General features: G+C 42.8%; 3 protein-coding genes across 4 annotated transcripts in view; 1 reads left to right on the top strand and 2 right to left on the bottom strand.

The window, feature by feature from the left end:
• Positions 1-26729, bottom strand: part of atoh8 (atonal bHLH transcription factor 8) — a 151306-nt gene that overhangs the window by 49539 nt on the left and 75038 nt on the right. The window lies entirely within an intron of this gene.
• LOC308075433 (histidine--tRNA ligase-like) lies at positions 635-18708 on the bottom strand. 2 transcript variants are annotated; one of them, XM_080415312.1, is made up of 14 exons: positions 18554-18666; positions 15283-15701; positions 13595-13684; positions 12710-12829; positions 11026-11121; positions 9749-9874; positions 8819-8926; positions 8634-8732; positions 7598-7691; positions 7059-7186; positions 3880-4173; positions 3139-3246; positions 2625-2771; positions 635-850 (listed from the first exon to the last, which is right to left on the bottom strand). In XM_080415312.1, exons 2-14 carry the CDS (start codon positions 15394-15396, stop codon positions 791-793), a joined length of 1584 nt encoding a protein of 527 aa, XP_080271438.1. In that variant the 5' UTR covers positions 15397-15701; positions 18554-18666; the 3' UTR covers positions 635-790. The 2 variants fall into 2 exon arrangements, with proteins under 2 accessions (XP_080271438.1, XP_080271439.1); XM_080415313.1 differs by lacking the exon at positions 15283-15701 and having other exon boundaries at positions 18554-18708.
• Positions 23354-24856, top strand: LOC308075843 (lipoamide acyltransferase component of branched-chain alpha-keto acid dehydrogenase complex, mitochondrial-like; the record flags this gene model as incomplete). Its single annotated transcript, XM_080415822.1, has 1 exon — positions 23354-24856. One exon carries the CDS (start codon positions 23354-23356, stop codon positions 24854-24856), a length of 1503 nt encoding a protein of 500 aa, XP_080271948.1.

Genomic DNA, 26729 nt, shown 5'->3' with positions numbered 1-26729 from the left:
ATCTGAAATGACAGTAATTACTACTGCAATGTTATGAGTGTTTGTTGCAGAGAGACTTCCTGGATATAAACCACAACAGGCTCTGCCATCAGTTAAACAATTTTGAATAAATATACAAGTTTGGCTTTACCCACTGACTGCTTTGTCTTTATACATGCTTGAACTTTCTTTTGTGTTCAGGACATCTCCTTGAAAGTAGCAAACCATCTTCACATTCTCGGTTGCTTTCAATGCAGTTGGCTTGCTGGTGTCCTAAAAGGCTAGATGGGTATAATGCCAATACATAAGCCAACCACTCCATACAATGCTGGCTCTACGCATGACTGTAGTTCCCCTGTTCCGGTCAGTTCCTCATAGCTTAATTGGATTGGCTCAGCAGCAGATATTAACAGGATTCACAAAAAGGTGTTCTGTGTTTTAATCTTGCGGAGCCAATCAAATGAAGCCATGACTGACCTGAATTGGGAATGTCACCTTCTGGAAAAAGGAACTACAGGCATACGCAGAGCCTATAGTGTGCGTCTAATGTATGGAGAAGTTGCATCCAGGACAGTGATATTTTTTTCAATATGCTTTGTCCAAGAAGTTAAGGAACTGTATTATTGAGAACAAGAACTGTATTGGGTCCTGTAGGATTCTTCTGTGTAATGTATGTGGACCAATCGTCCAAGAAGTTAAAGAACTATTGTTGAGAACAAGAACTGTTAAGAACTGTATTGGGTCCTTCTGTGTAATGTGTGTGGACCAATCGGGTGAAGCGGAGCAGCTGTTGTTGGGTAGAGCAGAGGGACTAGACCTCTGAGGTCCTTCTCCTGATCTCGGCTATTAGATCTCCTCTTGGTATGTCAACCTGTAAGTTAAAAAGACACATCTAGCGTTGGTATCATTTCAGAACTGGTTGGTTTTCACAGCTAAAGATTGCTATCCAGCACCATGAACATATTATGCACAGTGAACCAATGAGCCGTGACACGACAAAACCGTTGCAAGTCACGACAAGCTGAGTTGAAACATGCAACAGCATCCTAAAAACTGTGGTTGGTAACATACTAACACAGGGAAGTCCACATCAAGGAGACAACAGGTTGTTTACTTAAACATGTCATGTTAATCATGCAATTTATGTAGCGCTTTTCTCTGTACCCAAAGTCGCTTTACAAAAAAAACTGAACAAATAAAAACAACTTTATTAGGAGAATAACTAGTTAAAAAGCTAAAAACTAGCAAACAAAAATATCTGAAGAGGTGGGTTTTGAACAGGGCAAGGGCCGGCTTTGGAATAAAAACAGTAGGGATAAACACAGAAGCACCCGGGAGGATGTGGACCAAGAAAGGGGGGGAGCTAAACAGAGTTCCTGTTTCTACAAAAAAGGAGGTTTACGTTAGTTTGTGTGATTGTAGCTCGAGATTGGACAAGTTGAGTCCCTTGCTAAAGTGTCAGCCGACTTGGCTGCTGCGACTTTGTGAATATTCTTGAATATTTAAAATTTAGGCATTTAGCAAATGCTCTCAATCCAGAGCGATTTACAGTAAAGCAATAGTGATGTGCGGGTCGGGTTTTTTCATGACCCGCCCCGCCACGGAACCCAACCCGCATCAACCCGCCCCGCGAACCCATATACAAATCTATGGCTCAACCCACCCCCGCGACCTGCGGTGGGAAAAAAAAGATAATCATCATCATAATAGCTCAGATTTATATAGCGCTCTTTTAAGTACCCAAAGTCGCTTTAAATGTCTACAGTAGCACAACATTGTCATGGGCTAAATAAACAAGCATGTTGTTCAAAATAGGTTCTTTTTTTTTGTGTGTGTGTGTGAAAGCGGCTGACCCGCTCACTCGCAGCCCGCATAATTGCCTCTGAAATCCTGACTCGACCACCCGCGCCGCGGACCAGTTAACATACTATCAAAAAAATTATAATATATACATTGAAACTATGCAAACTATAGGATGCCAGGTCAACAGATGAACCTGGCATCTGTCTACATAACATCTGCAGGCTATCTAAATTACATTTCAACCTTTGCATAAGACTGCAAGGACGTCAAGGCTAGGTCAAGTGCTATGGTGGTGGAAAAAGTACTCAAATTCTTTACTTAAGTAAAAGTACCAATACTGCAATATAGAAATACTCTGGTACAAGTAAAAGTCCAGAATAAAAAATGTACTAAAATGTTTGAAAATAGCAGATCTACAAGCTCACAACGCGTCGCGATGCGACGCGTTGTGAGCTTGTAGATCGGCTATTTTCAAATAGCCTAGGTATAAAATAGGGCTAAAGTGGATAATGTATGTTTTATAATGTAATAATTGATATCTGCAAAGTAACTAGTAAATAAAGTTTTCAAATAATTGTAGTGGAGTAAAAGTACAATGTTTGCCTCTGAGATGTAGTGGAGTAGAGGTAAAAGTATTGGAAATTGGAAATACTGGAAATAATTGGAAATAAGTCTTCAGATTACGGCAGAAAATTGGGAGTGAGTCTGCAGTTCTATCTGCAATGGGGAGTTTGTTCCACAGTTTGGGAGCGGGAAGGGAGAAGAGTCTGGGACGTGTACTTAATTGTTTTGAACTGGGCTTTAAACGTTTAGAGTAAGAATAAGAGTCCAATGTTCCCCACCTCCTCTCTGGTGGAAACCACTTTGAGTTTGACCACTCCGTCTCTCAGCTCCTGTTCTCCCAGGATGGCCACCAGGGGGACCCCTGTCGCCTCCGCGTACTGCAGCTGGTTCAGCATCTTGGGGTTCTTTTTGTACATCGTCTCTGCCTGCAAACGCACACAGGTTTGTATTACTATACTTGTGAGGACATCAACATTTTTGGACAGCAATTTTATTAATGCTTTTTTGTAATACATTTAGCCATTTTTAACCTCACACCTAAAGCCAGAAAATAGCAGATCTACAAGCTCACAATGTTTGGCTCCATTTCCAACCCCTAAAGCTAACCTCTAAATGTCTAATCGTAATCCCAACCTGAATCCTTTTCTAATGGTAAACTTATCTCTAAAAATACAATTTAAAAAACTAATTTTCAGGAAAATGGTCCTAACAATGTCTATTTCTCATATTCTACTATACTTTTGGGGACATTTGGTCCTCACAACTATAGGGAATCAGACCAAAGGACCAGACCTTGATGCCGGCGTTCCAGAGCTCGGCTGTGAGTTTTAGCCTCTCCTCCAGTAGGTTCTTCTGTGCTGAGGCGACCATGATCTGCGTTTCCGTGGTGCGCACAAATCCCTGTAAAACACAAACCATCATATAGTATTATACCGTAACCGCTATACTTTACTATACCTTTCGATTGGGGAACCCCTTTTGGGGTTGTTGTTGTTGCCATGTACAGTATATAGCAACATAAATATTTTGTAACTTTTTGAATAAATATTTGAAGTTTTTCAGAAAACTTAGGTCAGGATTTAGAATCAATTGATCAAAACCACTTCCCAGTTAACCCATTAAGACCTGGAACTGTGTCATTTTTAGATTTGAGCTAAAAAGCATTATTTTACACTTTGGGCTATTCAAAAATAGCAGATCTACAAGCTCATAGCGCGGCACCGAGTGCCGCGCTACGAGCTTGTAGATCTGCTATTTTTGAAAAATCGTGAAAATGTGTGAAAATCTTTGAATATATATATTTTTAAAGCGAACATTTTTAACTAAAATCTTTGCTTCTGGGGGGTCCCTGGAACAACATATTTTGATGGGGGTCCGCGGCCAAATACATATCATTTTGGGGGTTCTTTACATGAAAAAGTTTGAGCACCACTGATGATGAAACATACATTTTCAGAAAACTGTTGAAATTTAGGAGACATGTAGAATCGGCTTCAGGTCTCAATGGGTTAAAGGTCTTCAGGTGAGCCTTACCTTAGCCTTGGCCTCCATGATGGAGAAGATCCTCTCGATGCCGATGCTGACCCCGACGCAGGGCACCTTTCTGCCCTTGGGGTCAAACATGCCCACCAGGCCGTCGTAGCGGCCGCCTCCGGCCACGCTGCCCACGCTCACCGCCTCGTCTCCTCCGGTGGCGGCGGCGGCGCCGTTCTGAGCGGCGTCATCTGCGGGCGGCAGCGCCACGCCTCCCGCCTGGCTCAGTAAGGCCTCGTAAATGACGCCCGTGTAGTAGTCCAGACCTCTGGCCAGGCTGAGGTCGAACACCACCTGGAGACGGAGACGGAGGTCGATTGGGGAACCAGGGGATTCTCAAACTTTTCAGGCCACGATCCCCCAAAATAATTATATTTGAACTCCCCCCCCCCCCCCTCCCCTCCCCCACACACACCCTGACAAGCACTTGGAATTGTAGGAGTTGAGGCATTCGATTTTGTTTGCCTTGCTTCCACAGATAAAAATGTGGAAATAGTTGATCTATATATGCTCACAGCGCATGTAACCACAACGGGAGGGTACTCAAGTTCCCTCAGCCCTATGCTCCCTCAGCCCTATGTTCCCTCAGCCCTATGTTCCCTCAGCCCTATGTTCCCTCAGCCCTATGTTCCCTCAGCCCTATGTTCCCTCAGCCCTATGCTCCCTCAGCCCTATGTTCCCTCAGCCTTATGTTCCCTCAGCCCTATGTTCCCTCAGCCTTATGTTCCCTCAGCCTTATATTCCCTCAGCCCTATGTTCCCTCAGCCTTATGTTCCCTCAGCCTTATGTTCCCTCAGCCTTATATTCCCCCATCCCAAAATAGACCCTATGTTCCCTCAGCCCTATGTTCCCTCAGATTCATTGGTAAAATGGGGTAATTTTTTTGCTCTTGTCTGTCATGAGTTATTTTTTAGCAAGATACCTAAAAAAGTGATAGACATATTTTTAACATGGGCCATGGAACTGAATTGTACAAATGGAGTGTGACAATAGACATGGCATGTCACAAAAGGTTACATTTTTTTATATCTCAAAAATGTATGGACAGGTTTATACATAAAAGGTGCTCTAAGTTATATTTTCTTGCTAAAACAAAATGTTGTTTGTTAAAGGTTAACTCTCTCAGTGCCAATGAAAAAAAAAAAAAATTCCGAACCATGCCAACTTTTTTCTTTTTTTTTTCAAAGTAAAAAAAAAGTGCTTAGGAAGCGAGATACAGCCTTTTTCAGTTATAGGTTAAACAAAGAGTGGATGGAGCTGCAAATCTTCAGATAATGATATCTTGGTTTTTTTTTTTTTTTTTTTTTTTTTTTTAAACTCTGGATTTCTCGTTCTCGCACTGAGGGTATAACCCTAAAACTCGGGATAACTCGGGGTCTGGCACTGAGAGAGTTAAAACACTATTTTCTGACAATCGCTATAGAGTGTTTGTTCAGTAACAGGGGTCTCCCCATCTCTCCAGCTCTTTAATAAACAGAAAATACATTTTCAGGTGGGCTACCAATTTCACCCTACCAGGAGAGAGAACCCATGTATCAGCTTACATTGTATTCTTATTGTTCTTATTGTCTGTGCACAATTGCATATACATAGCATCACAAATCATCTAAAACTTGTTTGAACATTCATGCAGTCATGTAATTATGAGAAAAGTAAACAGGTTATCTTTTCTGCAAAAGGAAACCTGCCTTGGATCAAGTCTGTCATATATTTATTTTTATTGATTACGACAATTGAGTATCTATGACAGCCTTCCTTGGACACTTCCCCAAATAGTGTTTGGAGTTCCGTGTTTAAGGCCCGTACATCTCCATAAATAATATAAAGTGCTCACCTGGTAAGCACTTTATATCATTATTATTATATTACCCCTACAGTAACAGGAGGGATGTTCATGTACAATTCACCAGTGAACTAGAAAGGATAACTAAAGTCTATTTACTTTGCTTTATTGGCTGTTAGATTAGGTCAATCATATCAACACTGTTTAATAAATGACTATAAATAAAGTCACTCATACACAGAAAAGTTTGACGAGTTTCCACGGTCAAACATCTATGCCGAGGACACAAACTAACCGGCACAGTGCTATCTACAGTATACTCATTGTCCCATGATCTATTGAATATATATATATATATATATATATATACTCATTGTCCCATGATCTATTGAATATATATATATATATATATATATATATATATATATATATATATATATAAAATTGTCCCCTCCATATTTTTTGTCTCTCTTTCTGTCTTTATAAATAAGAACCGAAAATGAATTGGGGGAAAAAAGCTCTGTGTCACAGTCTATTGAAATGACAACGAACACAGCCATAAAGGAAACGATAAGGAAGCCATAAAGGTATCATTTAGCCTTAGATAGACACAAACTTTCTGTGTAGGAGTGTCTTTATTTATAGTCATTTATTATAACAGCCAATAAAGCAATGTCAATAGACTTTAGTTCTCCTTTCTAGTTCACTGGTCAATTGTACATGAACATCCCTGTTACTGTAGGGGTTGAAGGTATATCGGTATATCAGTAAAGTTGGATTTTAAAACTATTTTGTTACATAATAAGCATCTACATGTAGCTATTATACTTGTATGTCAAATATGGTCTGAAGAATCAATAGAGAATTCTGGAAATTTGAATCTGGAAAGTATGGAATTTTGAAATGGAACATGTGTAGGAACCCCGATTATAAGTGTCGCTGACGGCCGAGATTTCTGACTAATACATTAATAGTTGATCGGAGTGGGACACTTTTTAAACATTTAAATATTTGGGCTTTATGTAAGGTATTAACACATTCATTGCCAGGTATTAATTAATTAATTCATCCGCCACTGCCAGCGGTTTTACCTTATTTATTTGTTTAAAGAGGGAACATAGGGTCTAAATTGATATGGGGGAATATAGGGCTGAGGGAACATAGGGCCTAATTTAGATGTTTTTCTTTTGTTAGAGATTGAGGGAACATAGGGTTGAGGGAACATAGGGCTGAGGGAACATAGGCATGACCCCACCACAACTATTTATTTTCAATTCAAAATTTGACAATTTGACATTTTTTTATAGTATATTTTGTTGATTACTTTTAACGCACTGATGGTAACATTGGTTATTGTTGAGAGTCTTATGCGCTAGACTGGGTCTACTTCCTTTACCTTGTCCGTGACCTGGAAAAGCTCCAGGTAGCTGAAGAGCTGCCTCATGTCACTGAGGCCGGCGCACGCCGCTGGGCTCTTGCTCATCTTCGGGTCTTGGAGCAGGCGCTCTGCCAGGTCCATACCGCCTGGGACACAACATGCACCCACAACCACACAGTTAAATAATACTCTGCCAGGTCCATACCGCCTGGGTCACAACATGCACCCACAACCACAGTTAAATAATAATAATAATAATAATATTTGTGTGATTTCTCTTTATTGGCTGTGTACGAAGTTTTCTTTCAAATACGATAATGTTAAGCCTCCGGTACGATAATTCAATATTTCCCCATCTGGCAACACTGATGTTGATGCAAACCGATTTCAAAATCGGTTAGGATTTTAAAACTCCTGTAGCATTAGCCCAGCTTGAGTAGATCTTAACCATGCCAACAGAGATGAGAGCTCTTGCCACGCGACTGCTGTTGTGAGGGTGCAAGTCAGTCAGTCATATATGGATAGGTGTGGATCTGCTACGGTCGTGGTGGCCTCACCCTGCATGCTCACATACTCCCCGATCTGGTCAGCTATGTCCTCTGACAGCCCCTTCTCTTTGACCATCTCCTCCTTCACCTCGTCCCAGGACATCTAGGACAGGAGAACCACAGGTATTAGGCAATGATAAGGAGGAGGTTGATGGCAGGGTGGAAGAAGACTAGTCAGTGAGAAGTCGTGAGAGTTAAGGTCATTACACACCGGCGATTATGCGAATATAGGCAAAATTCGGACTCTGCCCGAATAAATAAAAGACGCTTTTTCGCTCCGCGAAACTGATGTGAAAGCTTGCATTGACTTTATACGTTTTTTTTTTTTTTTAAACGTATTATTCGCATGAAAAAATCGGCCCTGTATAAGGACCTTTATGCTCAATTTATACTTCGTTGTAAGAGACGAAAATAGCCGATATACAAGTTCACAACTAGTGAGCTTGTAGGTCTAATATCTTTGGCATGTGACACTGACGTACAACGAATGTAGGAGCCATGACTTCTGCCAAGTCTCTTGTTTTATCATTGTTGACATCAGTATTTCACATTGATTAACAGATCGGGCACTGCACTGGTGGTGGGCGTGATCACCGGAGCTGGGGGCGCTGCCAAGCTGATAACAGTCATGGCGTTCATCTGGGCACAGTAGTGTGGGAATTTGGACAGAGAGAGGGCGTGAACGTGGGAGCTGACATTTTCTGTTGACCGCTTGAAACGCGACTATCACAATAACATCCACGGTAGTATAATAGTTTGCTGGGAACTTGTTGTAACTTTACGCGTGGTGAAGAATAAATGGTCAAACGCAAGGATTGGAGTGGACCCGAGTTCTTGTTGTGTGCGTGTCATACAATTGTTTTAACTTCCATGTTTAACTCCTCGCAGCTTTTTGGACAGCCTATAAACAGCCGCAATAACAAAGTATAAATCAAGCTTAAGAGTAAGGGGAGGACATAAGAGAATCCAGGCATGAAGGAAGAGACTGACTGGCACATACAGTACAGTAGTACACGACTGGACCGTAGGTAGAGAGTGTCTGTACCTTGTCTAACTTGTCGACCGTTGAACATATGGTTCGGAATTTGTCATCTGGCACGCCACACACGGCGAACATTCCATCCAGAATACGCCGGTCATTCACCTGTATTGACACATTTAATAGTCAGCGGATGCATTTATAAAATTGCAAGGCGAGTATGAATGTGTGTGTGTGTGTTAGAGAGACACCTTGATCCGGAAGTCTCCCAGGTCTAATTCACTGAGGATTTCGTGAACGATCTTCAGGCACTCGGCATCGGGGATCATGGGATCATACTGACCTGCTATGTCAAAATCCTGGGAGGGAACACACACACACACACACAAAGAGACACTAATATATAAAAGCAGTATTTTGCATTATTCCTGTTAGAATCAGTATTGACTAATCCAGTGGTTGTCAACCAGTGGTCCTTGAGTGGGTACCAGGGGGTCCCAAGCAAAATGATCATTTTATCCACTTAGCTTTGGCTATTCAAAAATAGCAGATCTACAAGCTCATAGCGCGGCACCGAGTGCCGCGCTATGAGCTTGTAGATCTGCTATTTTTGAAAAATCTTGAAAATGTGTGCATAGCCTTGAATATATATATTTTTTAAAGCGAACATTTTTAACTCAAATCTTTGCTTCTGGGGGGTCCCTGGCACAACATTTTCAGATGGGGGTCCACGGCCAAATGTATATCAATTTAGGGGTCCCTGGCATGAAAAAAGGTTGAAAACCACTGGACTAATCCAATGAAATACTAGCATAATAAAGATTTTCTCAGTCATTTCAGTCACAAATCGAAAATCGAAACTACTACTTTGTTCAACGCACCACATGACATTCATATTGGTTATATTAGTCAACTGTGCACATCATAAAACCAACTTATTATTCAAATGCTTTGGCACACTCATACCCATTTTGTTTTATGGGTGGGTACCACCCACCCATAAAACCCTTTTAATCATAAACACGTTATTCTGATGCCACTGACATGTTCATTGATATATGAGAAATGGACCTATGCACCTGAGAAAAGCTGTACCCAGTAGCTCTATGACATGCACTGGTTTCTGATCACTTGGCACTTGAAATTGACTGTTTTTTATTCATTTTCTCAGGATCACTCACGCATTGGTAGAACTCCCTGTAGCGGCCCCGGGTCATGGCTGGGTTGTCACGGCGGTAGACCTTGGCGATGTGATAGCGCTTGATGTTGGTAACCTTGTTCATGGCCAGGTAGCGAGCAAATGGTACCTGAGAGTGGGCTGGGGGTCAAGGATACACTACTGTGACCAGGTGTCTGGCACCCATGGACCCTGGTGCTTAAATTTGTACTTTCCCCTTTTGTGGATGTGACGGGCTGTGAGCTTGGAGATCGGCTATTTCCTGTGTACAAATATGTACGTAGTAATCAGCAGTGGTGGAAAAAGTACTACATTGTTTTACTTAAGTAAAAGTATCAATACTCACTGCAATGTAAAAATACTCTGTTACAAGTAAAAGTATGGAATTAAAAATGTACTTGAGTAAAAGTACAAATGTGCAGGCATCAAAATGTACTTAAGTACGAAAAGTAAAAGTACTCATTTTGCAGAATGTCCCATTTCACTAGTTTTCAAATGTATAAAAATCTTTTGAAAATAGCAGATCTACCAGCTCACAATGTGTCGCATCGCGACGCATTGTGAGCTTGTAGATCGGCTATTTTCAAATGGCCAAAATATATATATAGGGCTGAAGTGTTTACATTATGTTTTGTAATAATAATCATAATCTAGTAACTAAAGCTTTCAAATGATTGCAGTGGAGTAAAAGTACAATATTTGCCTCTGAGATGTAGTGGAGTAGAAGTAAAAGTATTGGAAATTGTAAAAAAAAAAAAAAGAACAAATAAGTACAGTACTTGAGTACATGTACTTAGTTACTTTCCACCACTGGTAATCAGTCTCTTCTGTCCAACATGCGTTACCATTTCTCATGCAAAGGAGATCTATCACTTAAGTCTGCGTGCCACAGTCCTACGAACTCCTTAATGATGATCCTGAACTGTATCAAATTCATGGCACTGCATCTTTTAAGAAGTCATTCAGACCACTTTGATCATTTCCCACTAACCTTCTAAAGCGTAATTTTTCTCCACAACGCGTCGCATCTGCGAGTGCGACACAATGTGAGCTTGTAGATCAGCTATTTTATTTTAAGCGATCACCTTCCAACGTTATACCAGACCTGTCAGTATATCACTGCTCTAACATATCTCGTAGTATTCTCTCCATAACTTCAACCATGTCAAAGACGTGTTGCCAAGTTTCATTTAGTGAAATCGTACTTCACATACACACACACATGCATGCATTTTGTTCGTCGAACGGCGGCTGCGTCTTTGGACTTGTTTCTAAGGATACAGTGAGGTCATATCTGAGGGACAGCAGCTCTCCTCCTTGGTCCTTGAGGTCATAGATGAGCTTAGAGTCCTCGCCATACTTGCCCGTCAACGTCTCCTGCACACACACACACACACACCCAACAGGGAGACAACGAAGCATCAGCTTCCAACACGCATGACTTCAACTGAAACTTAAAAAAAGGTAGGGTAAGTGATATTTTTTGGTTAGAGCAAAACTATATGTTCCCCCGGAAAATATAAGGCCCGGAGCCAACCCATAGTGCCTACTAGTGTCGCCAACACTTGCTGTTAACACATTGAGTGCCAGGGTCTTTTTAAAACAGGGTACAGTCGGTGCCTGGATTTTTAACCATTTTTGAACCTTTTTCAAGTAGTCACAAAATATTTTCAGTGATCACCGTCCTCAAGGTGACCCCCTCATTACACACATAGAGGTCTCGTACAATCGGGGGAAAAAAATTAAAAACATTAGGTAATCCGTTCCATAGTTGCAGCCAGCCAGAAAAAAAGTACACAAGAGCCGAGATACAGGCTTTTGAAGTCATAAGTTAACCAGGAAGTGGATTGGAGTCTAAATCTTCGAAAAATGATATCTCCTGGTGCTGGGAAGGAAAAAAAAAAATAATAATAATAATAATAATTTTTTTTATTTTTTTTTCCCAAAAACGGTCATAACCGTTTTTGGCACACAACGCATGGCTTCTCAAAAACGGTCCGGACCGTTTTTGGCACTCAATGTGTTAAACATCTCACCTGCCACCCTAAACCCTTACCCCCTAATTTAGCACTGTCTCTAACTCCCCTCAAGAGACAGTGGGGGCTGTAGCATGCCACTTGGGACACAGGCCGGGGTCTGATCAGCCTCGGTCGGGTCGCCTGGAGGGAGGGTGTCTGTTGCAAGACCCTAAACACCCAGTGACTCCAGGAAACAACACTGATGATGTGTCAAAGTTTGTGCATCAGTAGATGTTTTTTTTTACTTATTGCTACAGGGTGTTTGTCCAGTAACAGGGCTCTCCCCTGTCTCTCCAGCTCTTTAATAAACAGAAAATGCATTTTCCGGTGGGTTGCCAATTTCAGCCAATCAGGAAAGAGTACCCATTCATCGGTTATGTTCCAGGTCAAATGTTGACCTGCTCATTTAAGCAGAGCTGGGGGTAGCAGAGACTAAAATGTTGTTGTTCTCAGTGGGAGTGGCAGGGATTGATGCGATCAGGAACGAGTACATCAGAGGAACAGTGCATGTGAGATGTTTTGGCGATAAAGCCAGAGAGGCCAAACTGAGATGGTTTTGGACATGTGCAGAGGAGGGATAGTGAGCATTTTTATGTGTCGTCACTTCCACTTTAACTTGTTTACTCTGTATCCTGTGCGTAGAGTTCTCTCTAAAACTGGTACCGTGACCTGAAAATGTATTTTCTGTTTACTAAAGAGCTGTAGAGACAGGGAGTCTCCTGTTACTCAACAAACATTCTATAGAGAATGTTTGTTTGTTGTCAGAATATAGAGCTATTTAACAAAAAAGAAAGATCACTTAACCTACCATAACCCCGTCATCAACAGCTAAAATAGCCCTGGAAAATAGCTGCAGATCGGCTATTGTATTTTTGCTGAATGTTTGCCTATTATGACACGCCCAGAATAGGGTTCATGTGGTCACAATTGCCCTGTCGTCCCGTTACCTTCAATTCAAAGACGGGCGTGTCGATGGTCTCGGCACCGTGGCGTTTGAAGCAGCTGATTATGGTGTTGAACACCTTCTCTCTGATGGCCATCTGCTTGGGCGTGTAGTCCCTCGTCCCCTAGTGGAGAAGAGAGTCAAGTGAGGCTGCTGCACATCAGTGGTGGAAAAAGCACTCCAATTCTTTACGTAAGTGAAAGTACCAATACTGCAATATAGAAATACTCTGTTACAAGTAAAAGTCCAGAATTAAAAATGTACTTGAGTAAAAGTACAAAAGTATTAGCATCAAAATGTACTTAAAGTACCAAAAGTAAAAGTACTAAAATATTTGAAAATAGCAGATCTACAAGCTCACAACGCGTCGCGATGCGACGCGTTGTGAGCTTGTAGATCGGCTATTTTCAAATAGCCTAGGTATAAAATAGGGTTAAAGTGTTTAATGTATGTTTAATAATATGATAATTTATATCTGCAAAGTAACTAAAGTTTTCAAATCATTGTAGTGGAGTAAAAGTACAATATTTGCCTCTGAGATGTAGTGGAGTAGAAGTAAATGTATTGGAAATTGGAAATACTCAAGTAAAGTACAAATACCTCAAAATTGTACTTAAGTAAATGTACTAGTTACTTTCCACCACTGCTGCACATGATCAGAGAAAATCATTACAAAGATGAAGAAAAATAAATAAAGGAGATCCAGAGAGTGTCAGAAGAGCAAGTCAGGAAAAGAAAGCATCAACCTGGTTTTGTGTGTGTGTGTGTGTGTGTGTGTGTGTGTGTGTGTGTGTGTGTGTGTGTGTGTGTGTGTGTGTGTGTGTGTGTGTGTGTGTGTGTGTGTGTGACTGTGTGTGTGACTGTGTGTGACTGTGGCGTTTGTTCTTACCTTTGGTGTTTTAAGGACAAACTGGTGTTTGCCATCATCACCGCCAAGCTGCAGCTTCAGCTGCAGTAACCTGGATACTTCCTCATCGATCTGTAACACACGCAAAAACAATGTATATCGTCGCTGTCGAGCAGAAACCTCCCATGAATGCCGTACTTAATCACACTACAACGTCACACAAAAGCATCAAAAGTAGCAGATCTGCAAGCTCAACGTGCGTTTTGAGCTTGCAGATCTGCTACTTTTGAATTTGATTCCTGAAAAGTCACAGTTTTGGACATGTTTCCACCCAACAGCGATGATATAATTATGCAGTATGCACACACAAAAAACAAACATAGTGGGCCTACTGCTGATCATTCTTTTTAATTAAATTCATCTTGTAGCAAATGTGGACCGGTAAGCAACTTGAAAGAAAACTATCATTAATTTACTTTTAAGGGTGTCAAAATATATCGTGCCAGAAAATATCACGATATCAAAGCGTGACGATATGTATCGTAAGGACAAAAGACTATGTAAGTTAGAAATGAAAGCTGACCATAAACACAGTAATCATTGTACAGCCATCATCATAATCACATGTTGATGAATTGAATACATAGGACCACAATGGAAACAAGTCCCCAGGACTTTTTGCGTTATCCTTTTAGCCTTAATGTCTTACTGTATGACATGCCGTTTACATTTCTGACTAATAAAGTATTCAATCAATCAATCAAAATCATTGGCTGTCTTCTACCCTATAATAAAGGATAAATTAAACTGAATAGTCACAGCTGACACTCATTCAAGAGCCTCACTGGCCTAATTTATCCAGCAAGAGGCAATAATGCTTTGCATTTCTGTGTGATCAAATAGACATCTAAGATTGCATAAAAGGATTTACAAGGAACCCTCTCTGGTATCATGGAAACGTGCTTTACAAACAAAGTTTATTAAATGTGTTATTAACTCAGGTACTTCCACCACAGCAAACTGAAGATGATGGGACAATGTTGATAATGAAACACCTTAAAATATTGTATTGTTATCATTATCGCCACCCCAATATCGTGTATCATATCGTGAAATTAGCGTATATACCCCTATTTATGTGACATGCCAGTTGAATCAATCCCCGGGACTCCATGGCCCCTGTTCCACCAGGGTTGAACCGGTTCCGTTCTTTTTCCCCCCCCGCCTAATTTTGAACCAGTTCAGAGTGTTTTTTTTCCACTGAAAATGAATTGGTTCAGAACACTAAAGGTTGGTTCGGAACTGGAACCAAAAAAATCTAGTTTTTTCTTGCCCTGAACTGGAAGATAGAGATGCGATATAAACAGTGGCAAAAGCAAAATCATGAAAAAATGGACACTTCGACCAGTCATATACTGTACAACACATTGCTGGCCAGGCCTGGAATTGAACCTGGGGTAACTGGGGGACTCCTGCACCCCAGGCAGGCTCTCATTCAGCTATGTCTTCTGCCCAATTCTACCCCAATTACAATGGTTCAGCTTAAAACTGGTGGAAACGCAAGGCGGTTCGTGGCCGGTTTCGTGAAAGCACCAAAAGGTGCCAAGAATCTAGAACGGAACCAGTTCTAGAACCAAAGTTCTTCTGGTGGAAAAGGGCCCACCCCCATGTCCCTTTCTATTCGCCAACAACGCCCACCACCACCAACACGCCCCCCTAGAAAGACAAACCTGATTCACGGTCATCCCGACAACGGAGCGCAGAAATGGGGCACGCAGCAGTCCAGTGTGACGCCCCACCAAACAGGCACATGTGCGCAGTGAGAACGGGCCCAGTGCATACATCCCAGCAGCACGAGGGGAAAAAAAACACAGTGAAGAGTTTCAAGATGATAGAAAAAATAAATAAAAAAAAGGTTTGTTCAGTACATGAGTTCAACCATCAGTGCAGCCATTGTCCAAGGCCAACCGAGGTATCCCATCAAAACCAAGTCAGTCAGTCAGTTAGTGGCCCAGTCCCAGTCATCCAGGAAGGTCCAGAGAGGTAGAGCAGGCGGAGGACGGCGATGGTGGTGGTGGTGGTGGTGATGGAGGTAATCAACGAGGGTCAGGCAGGAAGAACAGGAGAAAAGTTGTGAGCGACCCTAGCACTAGGGGTTGGGCGGGGCATGATGCAGCATCATCATCATCATCATCATCATCATCATCATCACAGCGTGGAAGATAGAACATGAGACGCAGGGGTCAATCAAACCGACAGGGCCAATCACAGCTTGCACAGAAAGACAATTAAGTGCAGGGATGGATGTCACTGACCCATTCTCGCCCTATTTTATACTATGTCATATGGTGTCGCCTGGCAAAAACAGATGGATCTATATGTTCACAATGCGTTGCGAGCTTGTAGATCTGCTATTTTAGTAGCAGATCTACACGTGTGCCTATGAAATGCCCAAAATAGGGACACAAGGTTGAAAAGTGGTCAACACAGTGATTGGATCTCTTAATGGGGTGTTGTTGTTTTTTGTCGTTTTTATTTTAAGCCTCTAGCTTTAAGCCTTGAGACAATTCAGACACGGTTAAGACTAGTCGAGTTGTAGCTCAAAAGATATTCCAGCAGAAAACCACATTATCAAACATTAATTCTAAATCAAAACAACAGGGATGTCACTGCCTCAGGCCCTGTGAATGCAGCCTTCCTTCTAGGTCGCAAAAGGAAGAGCCAATGATCACATGAACCCTTGCAAAAGTGTGAATTAAAGAATACACCTTTATATATATAATATATACTGTATGTGGTTTCCTTGGCTCTAATATTGTCAGTCAGTGAAATCCAATCATTAACAAAAAACCCAGACAACATCAAAATGAAACCAAAAGTGAGTAATTGGGTGGAATGTGTACATAGTGGGTGGGACCATCGTACACTGGACACACGCACAAAACACACATGGGAGGGCATGGCGTGCATAAAACTACACACACATTCATGGTGGCCTGCGTGAATGCTTTACATACAGACAGAAATTAAAACAAGCCACCAGTGCCACCTACATCTTGTCAGTATCACAATAATCTCTCAAGTCAGCACCACTGCCTTAAACACGCAGTGTTGTTGTTGTTGTTAGAAGAAACAAAGACGGAAGCACCCAGGAGGAAGTGGACTAAGAAAGAGGAGGAGCCAAACAGAGTTCCTCCTGGTTGTCTTTTTTTTTTTTTTACCGAAAGGGTTTCCCAGATTGGTATCACAAAGACAGAGCTGTCATGGATGATAATTTACTCAGCGACATGCTTTGAAACTTATGATGCTTTTCCCTTTACAAGTAGACTATGATTGATATGGCTTTTGGAGCCAAGACAAGACCCCAGGGACTCCCCTTGCTGCAGCTGAACTTAAGTAACGTCAGCACATTGCAGTGGTGGAAATTACATTTAATCGAGTGCTATACTTCAGTACGCCTTTTTAAAAAGGTACTTTTAGTTTCTATTTCTACTCCACTACTTCTCAGAGGCAAATATTATACTAATTACTGTCTGTCTACAATTATGTGACAGCTTACTAGTTACTTTGCTTTGATTTAGGTTGCAATGTGCACTTTGACTCGAGCAACTTATAACAAGAGTATTTCTACCTTTACTTAAGTAAAAAAATATATACCAGTGCTGGGATAGCCTGACACAGACGTTCAGTTAGCAAAGCAGTCAGGTTGGTAGTCTGTTAAGAATACACGTTAAGCAATTAGTAGTAGTTACCTATGTTATACTTAGGTTACTTTAGAAAATGTTTAGCCTATAATGAAGACATGCCCAAAAATGAGGAGGCCAGGAGGAACGTGGCTAACATATGGACAAAACCACACCGTCACAGAGACCACACCTGCCAACATTATTAGACTGTGAAAAATAAGGAGATTTTATGGTTGTGGGGGGGGGGGGGGGGGGGCTTAGTATTCACTGACTTAATTAGTGTTCAATAGTATTATTCACTGACTTAGTATTCACTGACATAGTATTGACATTATGGCCCTGGCTGCATATCAGTGGGATGTGTAACACCCATGGATATGCTCTTTTTACCATTGAGCAGTGGTTCTCAAACCAAATGGAAATCGGAACCAAAGGGACCTGTAACAGAAAGGTCCAAATATTGGAACCCCCTAAAAGGAACCCTGAGGGTCCCTGGCTGGACCCCACCTTTAAGAACCACTGTTTGCCATATGAGTCTGGGTTGAGTTGCTCTAAAATGATTTGAGATAATCGCAATCATTTTTTGCATAATTGTTATCCAATCATTTCCATGTTGAAAATGTTTCACACATTTTCAAATATTAAAAATAGCAGAAATAGCAGATCCACAAGCTTACAACGCCTCAATATGTCAATAAGTTCTTTATATATATTTCAGTTATTTGTCATATCTGCCCAGTGCAATGTTATTGCACTGGGCAGCCTGAAAGGCTTCATAATGTTAAATGCCAAACACAATTAAATCGTTAATAGCAATTATTTGAGTGACAATTAATCGTCAACTTAAATTTGTAATCGTGACAGGCTGACAGCCCTGAAAATAAAGGGGTCTCCTGCTAAGTTGCACTGCCAACACTCCTCAACTTAGCAGGAGACCCCTTTATTTTATATTTTTTATATACCTTGCCAATTTGGCAGGTATATAAGACAGTCTGAGACGGTACTGTACAGTGGTTCTCAAACTTTTTCATGTCAAGGACCCCCCAAATTGACACTTACTAGCCCGTGGACCCCTATTTGAAAAGATTGCCAGGGACCCCCATAAGAGCAGATTATTTTTTACGGCTCTATAGCAGTGATTCTCAACCATTTTAAGCAAGGACCCGGGACCCCACTTTGAGAACCACTGCTGTAGTATGTCGTGTCGTGTCCATTGGTTGTCATTCATCAGGCTAGCAGCTACTTCTCAACCGTCAAATGGACGTTTAATTATAATTAACTTCTTCTTCCAGGCCATGCTGTTCAGTTCACTGACCTGCTCTTTGCTCGCCTTCTCTGCCTTCAGTTTGCGAACCACCTCGCCTTGCGCTTTAATGGCCTCTTGAATCTCTATTTTATTGTCTGCCATTATTATTATGTGTGTCGTTTCATCAGCATGTGCGACCGGTTAACACGAACACAAGACCAGGCTAACAGCTACAGGCTAACTACACTCACACACTTCCTCCCTGTACACGCCGGACGCGACGTAGATAATATATCCCATAGGCTGGAGCGATGGACTAGTAGCGATTGGTTAGTTGGTTGTCAGGGAGATACGTCCACATTTTGTTTTAATAATAATATGTTAAACTCAAAACTATGTGGGTAGTTTTTTGGAAAATAAAATAAAATAAAATAAAATAAAATAAAATAAAATAAAATAAAATAAAATAAAATAAAATAAAATAAAATAAAATAAAATAAAATAAAATAAAATAAAATAAAATAAAATAAAATAAAATAAAATAAAATAAAATAAAATCCCACTTAGCCAATCACAGCGCGACCGGCCGTCTCTCCAGGCTACAGGATGTAGAGCAGGTTGCATCAGATTCATTTATTTATTAATACTTTATTATTATATTTATATTCATTTTCCCCAGGCAAGTGAAGCAGAACCACCAAACATCCCTGTCTGAGCTGAGATGGTGGACTGGATATAATTATATATTATAAACATTGGGAGCTGCGAGCTCAATGATCTATAACCTCGCGCATTACCCGTGGAAAACCTCATTGGTTTCTATTTACTGTTTAGTGGTCAGAGACGGTGTAGGACCCGCCTACTGTATTCGGTAACTTCCACGCACACATTATGTAAGCAATACACTTTGTTTACGTATCCGCACATGACCGGATATTCAAACTACAAAGTGGAAAAAATTACCCCAGTCTGAGCCTGGGCATCATTCCTTTTCGGGTATATGATCCGGTCGGGAGCGGAAGTAAAAAAAAAGAAAAGTGGCCGGATGGGCAGAACCGGAAACACGTCTCACCACAAAATAGGTCCGTGCTAATAAAATCCTTGATTCGGCATAGTTTAGCTTATTTTTTAAATATAAATGTGCGTGCACTATCCGGAGACTATTCATTGTCTGTATTATCCCACGGGGAAATTATATTCCATTTAAATAGGGATTGGGGAACCAAAACAAAGCGGCACCGCAAAAACCGGATGGGCAGAATCCGGAAACAGGATTCTTTTCTCTTTTTTTTTTCAGTAGACCGGATCATATGGGTCTTTAGTAACGAACACCAGGCTTTCCTCCGAGGTGGAAAGACTGGTGATGCGAGGTTACCCCATACCAGTCTATGTCAAACTTCACCAAGGGGGAGAGGAGAGCCTGAGGTTGTTGAGCTAACAGGCTAACTGGAGCTAAATAGTAACCTTTTATCATAAAATAAATGACGAGTAAAAACATAAACATGTCATATATGTGTTGTTACTGTTTAGTAATATAGGCTACTGATGTGATTTGCTGGGATAGCGCCACAGACAGGAGCAGTGGCAAAACATATAAATAATATTAATATTATACAGGGCCGTATGAAGGGGATGTAGCTCAGTGGTAGAGCGCATGCTTTGCATGTATGAGGCCCCGGGTTCAATCCCCGGCATCTCCAGGCTTCTTTTTTTTAAATATATATATATATGTGATATTTCCTACGGTAACAGTATGATAGAAAGAGAAATGGTATGGGCGTGACACCATTGAAATTAATAGCTGAAGACCTCTCCTGTCCATTGAACTCAATGTACGGGGGCGGGGCGTTAGCATTCATAACTCATGCAAAATCCTTCTGGACCAAGACATAAAACACAGTCAATAGAAATACAATTATTATACCACCACAGCTACGTAGGCTACTACTGACTATTGTAGGAGTTGTGGTTTATTCTTTTTATTCTGACTGAGTTACCAACATGAGAGGGCTACACCCGCTGCTCTTCCATACTCTGCCACAGACAATTAGCCTGGTAAACCACCCCGGTCGCGGAATTCACGTTTCATTTGAATTAAATGTGAATTCAACGAGTTTCACCAGGCCAAGAAACAATAGCCTACCTTTTGCTGCTATTATCTATGCAATGATGCCCTCTAGTGGATTGTGTGGGGCACTTCAATGGGTTCGTGAATGAACCACATCATGTTTCATTAATAAATATGTTAAAGAGTTACAGAGCTCATAATAGAGTAGATCACACGTGTGTATGTACCCGCCAAAGGGAGCAGGTCACTAATGGATAAAGTGACACGAGCGAAGATGTCACTTTATCCCTCGGCCATGAAAAAAATTAAGGGCGGCCTGGGTGGCTGTAGCAAGCGCATATTTCCCTCTACTAGAGGTTTGGGCCACTACGCAGCTCTCACACCTACTAGCACCGCCAATTCGACCTACAGTGTCTGAGTCATAGTGTCAGGGGCTTTGTCAGAGTACCCGTTGTAACTTGTACCCGTCTGCGGTGTCCCTTTTGTCTCCATATATGGAGATCTTTGTATTTGTCAGTCCTTGTCCCTTTTATGCCCCTATATGGAGATCCCTGATGTCATCAGTATATGCCCAAATATAGGCATACCCCCTTTTGTGCTCATATGTTGACCTTACTGATTTGTTTGCGCCTGATGAGGTTAGACAACACACTCCATATTTGGGCGTAGCTGCATTGGGAACTCCTTATATGGTTATGGCTGAGTCATGGTGACATGAGAGTGGTGACGTGGTGCGCCCACCCACCCACCCACGCCCCTGCTCGCCCTCTCTGAAGCCAATTTTAACAGGATGATTTTAGGATGTCAGGATGCTCAACACTGTCATGCACAAATATGGACACTGCACTATACGGTGACATGACATCAGCACCTGAATGCCCAAATATGGATGTCAGCACCAGTGATGTCACGCTTACACAATGCCTAAATAATGGATGTCAGCATCACCAGTGATGTCATGTATATATTACTTGCGTGAATAAAAAGGGGTCGCCAAACCTTGCTTCACAGATATAGCAGTGGTCTATAAATAGCATCGTGTTGCTTCACATGCTCATCTGAAACTAGTGTTCCAACCCGAAAGGGGGGCGAAATTTGTTGTGCATGTTTTATGAACAAAATATGTTTGTTACCTCCTAGGTGTTTGTGCTACGGTCTTGTGTTAGCTTGTTTTGGCTGCTGGTGGATTAAAACTAACAATGGTGCAAGAATACCAGTCGCCCGTGATCGTCTACAAACATCCATTTGAATTAATTATGGCGGCGTATGTGAGGAGGTTCCCTACGTGTCCTCTGGTCCCTGTGGTTGTGGACTGTGACGTCCTCAGCGAGAGCCAAAGTGAGGATGGTTCTATTCTGGTCACCGAGAGGCGCTGTACAGTTAACGTGGACAGCTGGCTTATCAAGAAGATGGCTGGTGTGGACTACTTATACTTCATTCAGAAGAACACGCTGAACCGCAAAGAGAGGTCGATGCACATCGAGGTGACCAACGAGTCGTTCTCCAACAGACTCGTCGTCCACGAGATCTGCACCTATAAGGTCCATCCAGAGAACGAGGACTGGACGTGCTTCGAGCAGACGGCCACCCTGGACATAAAGTCCTTCTTTGGCTTCGAGAGCACGGCGGAGAAGATCGCCATGAAACAGTATGCCGGTTATTTTGACAAGGGTAAAGAGATTATAGAATACTACATGAAAGAGCTGGCGGAAGAGGGAATAACTTCCATCCCTCGCTGGAGTCCTCCGTTGGCCTCTCCGGTTGCCACTGCGATGCCCCAGCTGTCCCTCTCCACAGCCACAGCCATCTCAGTGCCCAATGCCAATGGGGCAGGCCAGGATGGAGCCTGCCATTCCCACGGAGTAACCGGCTGGCTCAACGGATGACAAGCTGGACGCAGACTACATCTGACATATTACCCTATAGGACACTTAACGCCTCTGCAGGAGAACTAGCTGTCGACTGCGCCAGTGGCTTGGCTAAGAGACTCACAAGGGAAAGATTCCAAAGGGCCAGCATTTGCTGCGGTTCCTCCGGGCGAGGGATTTCAATCTGGACAAGGCCAGGGAGAGATACAGTAAATAACTGCTTGTTTAAGCTCGCATGGTTGTTAATACATGCATATATCATACTCCACCATGCATTCTGTTATACTCACCCCCTCTTCCCTGTTGCTGCTATGAGCATATTTTAAAGAGTGGGTTAGAGTGTGTGTGTTTTAAACTGTTTCTTTAATTATCTTATTTTTTATTTTTTCATTGAATTTTTTATTTCATTAAAGTCCATTAGCTAACAGGCCGCGGGCTCCCATCTGAAAAGATAGTGTGCCAGAGACTTCCATACAAGGTTTGTGTTGTTGATGTTTCAAACATATTCCAAATCTTTTCCAAGATATTTTTGTTAAAGTAGCAGATCGACAAGCTCACAGCGCTCATCACGTTGGCTATTTTCAAAAAGCCAATGTATAGGGTTAAAATGGTTAAACTAATTCTAGCTGGGGACCCCCTGAAGGACTACTGGGGGCCCCACACCCCACTTTGGGAAACACTGCATTATATGAAGTTCCATGTCAGTCTTGCCCAAATATGGAGGTGCCCAAATATGGAGTTCCATGTTTGTCTTGTCGTCCTAATATGGAGGTACATGACATCAGACAGTGTAATTGATCTCTGCATACCATAGCAGCCATGAAATTGTCAACACACTCTGTCCAATCAGCGCACAGCTGTGACACTAAATAACTGCGTTAGCGCTTCACTAATAACCCAGTGCCTAGTGTCACATGCAAGCAAGTGGGCACGATGGCAGCAGTTATCAGATGCTCAATGACCTTATCAAGAGCTTTACTGTCACACCAGTACAAACGTTGCTGTTTCAGAGTCCAGGTGTTTAAAGGCAACAAAATGATCCAGGCTTATTCTCCTTTCCTGCCTCGCCTCTGCAATGCCAGGCTGGTACACAGCACTTCCATGAGGCCCTTACACCCCCTCTGCAACCCCAGACTAGTACACACCACTTCCAGGAGTCAGGGACCCATACATGAGTTCAAACTGTCAGACATTGGAGAGGGAATCATGGAGGTCACCGTCACAGAATGGCACGTGAAGGAAGGAGACCAGGTGGCTCAGTTTGATAGCGTCTGTGAGGTCCAGAGTGACAAAGCTTCTGTGACAATAACCAGTCGGTATGACGGAATCGTACGCAAACTCTACTATGATGTGGGAGACACAGCTTTAGTTGGAAAGCCACTGGTGGACATCGAGACGCAGTCCGGTCCAGAGGTGACCCAGGTTGAGTGGGAGGTGGTCGAGACTCCAGCCACGTCCCGCGATGAGCACGACCACCAGGCGATGAACGGCAGTCATAAGACTCTGGCCACACCTGCCGTACGACAACTGGCCAAGGAGAACCACATTGAACTGAGTGAGGTTGTTGGAACGGGCCGCGATGGTCGCATTTTCAAACAGGATGTACTAGACTACCTGGCCAAGCAGACCGGAGCCGGCTTGCCTCCGACTCCGCTCTTCCAGGACATCCACACTCCTCGAGAGAAGGCTCCGCCCAGTGTTCCACAGCCGGCCACGGCCAAACCCGTCTTCACAGGGAAAGACGTTACTGAACCTCTGACAGGCTTCCACAAAGCCATGGTGAAAACCATGACGGCAGCCCTGAAGATTCCCCACTTCGGCTACTGCGACGAGGTGGATCTGACGCGACTCGTCGCTCTGCGCTCAGAGCTCAGACCGGTGATGGAGGCTCGCGGACTCAAACTGAGCTATATGCCCTTCTTCATAAAGGCTGCGTCACTCGCTCTGCTGCACTTCCCCACCCTCAACGCGTCAGTGGACGAAGGCTGTCAGAACATCACCTACAAGGCGTCTCACAACATTGGCCTGGCCATGGACACCGGTCAGGGCCTGCTGGTTCCCAACGTGAAGAACGTTCAGCTGCTCGGCGTGTTCGACGTCGCTCGGGAACTGAACCGCCTGCAGGCTCTGGGAGCCGCCGGTCAGCTGGGAACCTCTGACCTCGCGAGAGGAACCTTCACCCTGTCCAACATCGGCTCAATCGGAGGGACGTACGCCAAGCCGGTCATTCTTCCTCCGGAGGTGGCGATCGGTGCACTGGGGACCGTCCGGACTCTCCCCAGGTTCGACTCACGAGGGGACGTGGTCAAAGCTCACGTCATGAATGTCAGCTGGTCAGCTGACCACAGGGTCATCGACGGTGCCACCATGTGTCGCTTCTCCAACCTGTGGAGGCAATATTTGGAGAATCCCCTCACCATCTTGGATCTAAAATGAACCTACTTGCATAAACTTAGAGAGAACACACTAATGTTTCGACACACTAATGTTTCGAAACGTCAGTGTGTTCGTATACGCTTATGCTATGTTGTTGTGCTTCTGTGATGCACCAGAACCAGGGTTGCACTTGCCAGATCTGCTTATTATAATTTCCCTGCAAGACTTTATTTGAAAATAGCCAATCTACAAGCTCGATGCGACGCGTTGTGAGCTTGTAGATCGGCTATTTTCAAATAGCTGATGTATACAGTATGTTAAAGTGCTCATGTGGCCCATAGTTGCTTCTTTTGGGCTGGTTTTCCTAGACCTGGTTGCTTGTTTCTCTCACAGAATCTGGCAACACTGACCAGAACCTGCCTTCGTTTGGCTGAGGCGCGGCAGTTCTCCCTTTCCCTTTCTTCTCAGTGCATAAACGTAGAGAGAACACACTGGCGTTTCGATGCAGTATAGCATCGAAACGTCAATCATTATTTGTATTTAGCACCCTAATAAAAAGGGCTCAGTGCTCAGATGGCTCCAGTTGGGACTCCCACACTACATCAGGTGGGAACGGGCAGCCGTGACTACCAACAGTAACAGAAACAAACTAGAAAAAGTGCTCCTCGGAGCACAGGTCTCCGCCAGGTCAGGTACGTTATTGTGGCCTCCTGGTGGCGCTATAACAGGCCAATGTAAAAAGGGTGCCATTTCTTCATAGGCCTTTCACTGCAATCGGACACTGCATTCATGATTTGAGGCATTTTGTTCCAAAAATGTGTTTTGCTAAATTAGACCTGCTGGTGGCGCTATAACAGGCCAATGTGAAATGGGTGGCATTTCCTTCCTCGGCCTAGTGGGAATGTGCGTGTGAAATTTCACGGAAATTGCAAGCTGCGTTCATGATTTGAGGCATTTTGTTCAAAACGGACCAATCCTGCAAACTTTGGAAGCCAACCTTAGCCAATCAGGATGGAATATGGGAAATCGGACAGATCCGGGTTGATCAGATGACTTTAGAGATACTGTGTACCAATTTGCATGACGTTTGGATAAAATCTGTAGGAGTAATGTCAAAGAATTTGTTTTGCACAAATCGGCCTCCTGGTGGCGCTATGACAGGCCCATGTGAAACATTTGGGCCAGAGGTTCTGAATTGGCATCCAGGGAGTGTGTGTGCACAGTTTCGCAGCGAGCGGGCCAATGGTGCCGGACGGGGGGCAAAACATACTCTCTCGCCATGCCTTTCGGCCTGGCGGAGACAATAACAGCCCACTACACAAAACACAAACAAACAAAAGCAAAACAGGACAGCATTCTTTACAACTGGCTTGTGTGATTGATTGACTGTCAGCGAACGTCTGCAGTTTCTGGTGTTTCTGTCATGCAAGCCTTTTGTTTTTCTGCGCTTTGCATGATTTGAAGCGAGACGTGTATTGAAGTGTATTTCTGCTTTCTGTACGATTGTGGGTGGGAGGTTAGGGTGGTCACTAATGCTTTTTTTGCTACTTTGATGTATTTTGCTACTATTGATGTATTTTAATTTGAAGCACATTGAGTTCGCACTTTCACCTGTCAAGTCAAGTCAGTCAAGTCATTACTTTGACTTGAGAAACCTTTTCCCCCTACAGTACCGTACTTTCTATTTACATTTTAACACCATTACATTTTGTCTTTTACATTTTATCTGTGTATCTGTGTGTGCCTGCCCTGTGCCCATTTGCGCGTGCGTGCGTCTCTCAAACGGCTTCAGCTGAAACATTTGCAATGTTGTCATAGTCTGAGTAGGCCTACTGACATCATAGATGACTGACATCATAGACAGGCTTCAGAGTACTACACTGAAATGGGTACTGCACTAGTTCATATTATAATGTATAAAACAACCTAAAAC

This window comes from Gymnoscopelus braueri, assembly GCF_963280865.1.
Source record: "Gymnoscopelus braueri genome assembly, chromosome: 20".
NCBI classification, from domain to species: domain Eukaryota; kingdom Metazoa; phylum Chordata; class Actinopteri; order Myctophiformes; family Myctophidae; genus Gymnoscopelus; species Gymnoscopelus braueri.
This window is presented reverse-complemented; position numbering and strand designations above follow the sequence as displayed.

Coding starts and splice junctions, on each gene's coding strand:
- LOC308075433 (XM_080415312.1), bottom strand. CDS start 15,396: ATGTATGCACTGGGCCCGTTCTCACTGCGCACATGTGCCTGTTTGGTG. Junction 9,875..11,025: donor CCCTCAGATATGACCTCACT/GTATCCTTAGAA, acceptor GCCCACTCTCAG/GTACCATTTGCTCGCTACCT. Junction 2,772..3,138: donor TCTGGAACGCCGGCATCAAG/GTCTGGTCCTTT, acceptor GTGCGTTTGCAG/GCAGAGACGATGTACAAAAA.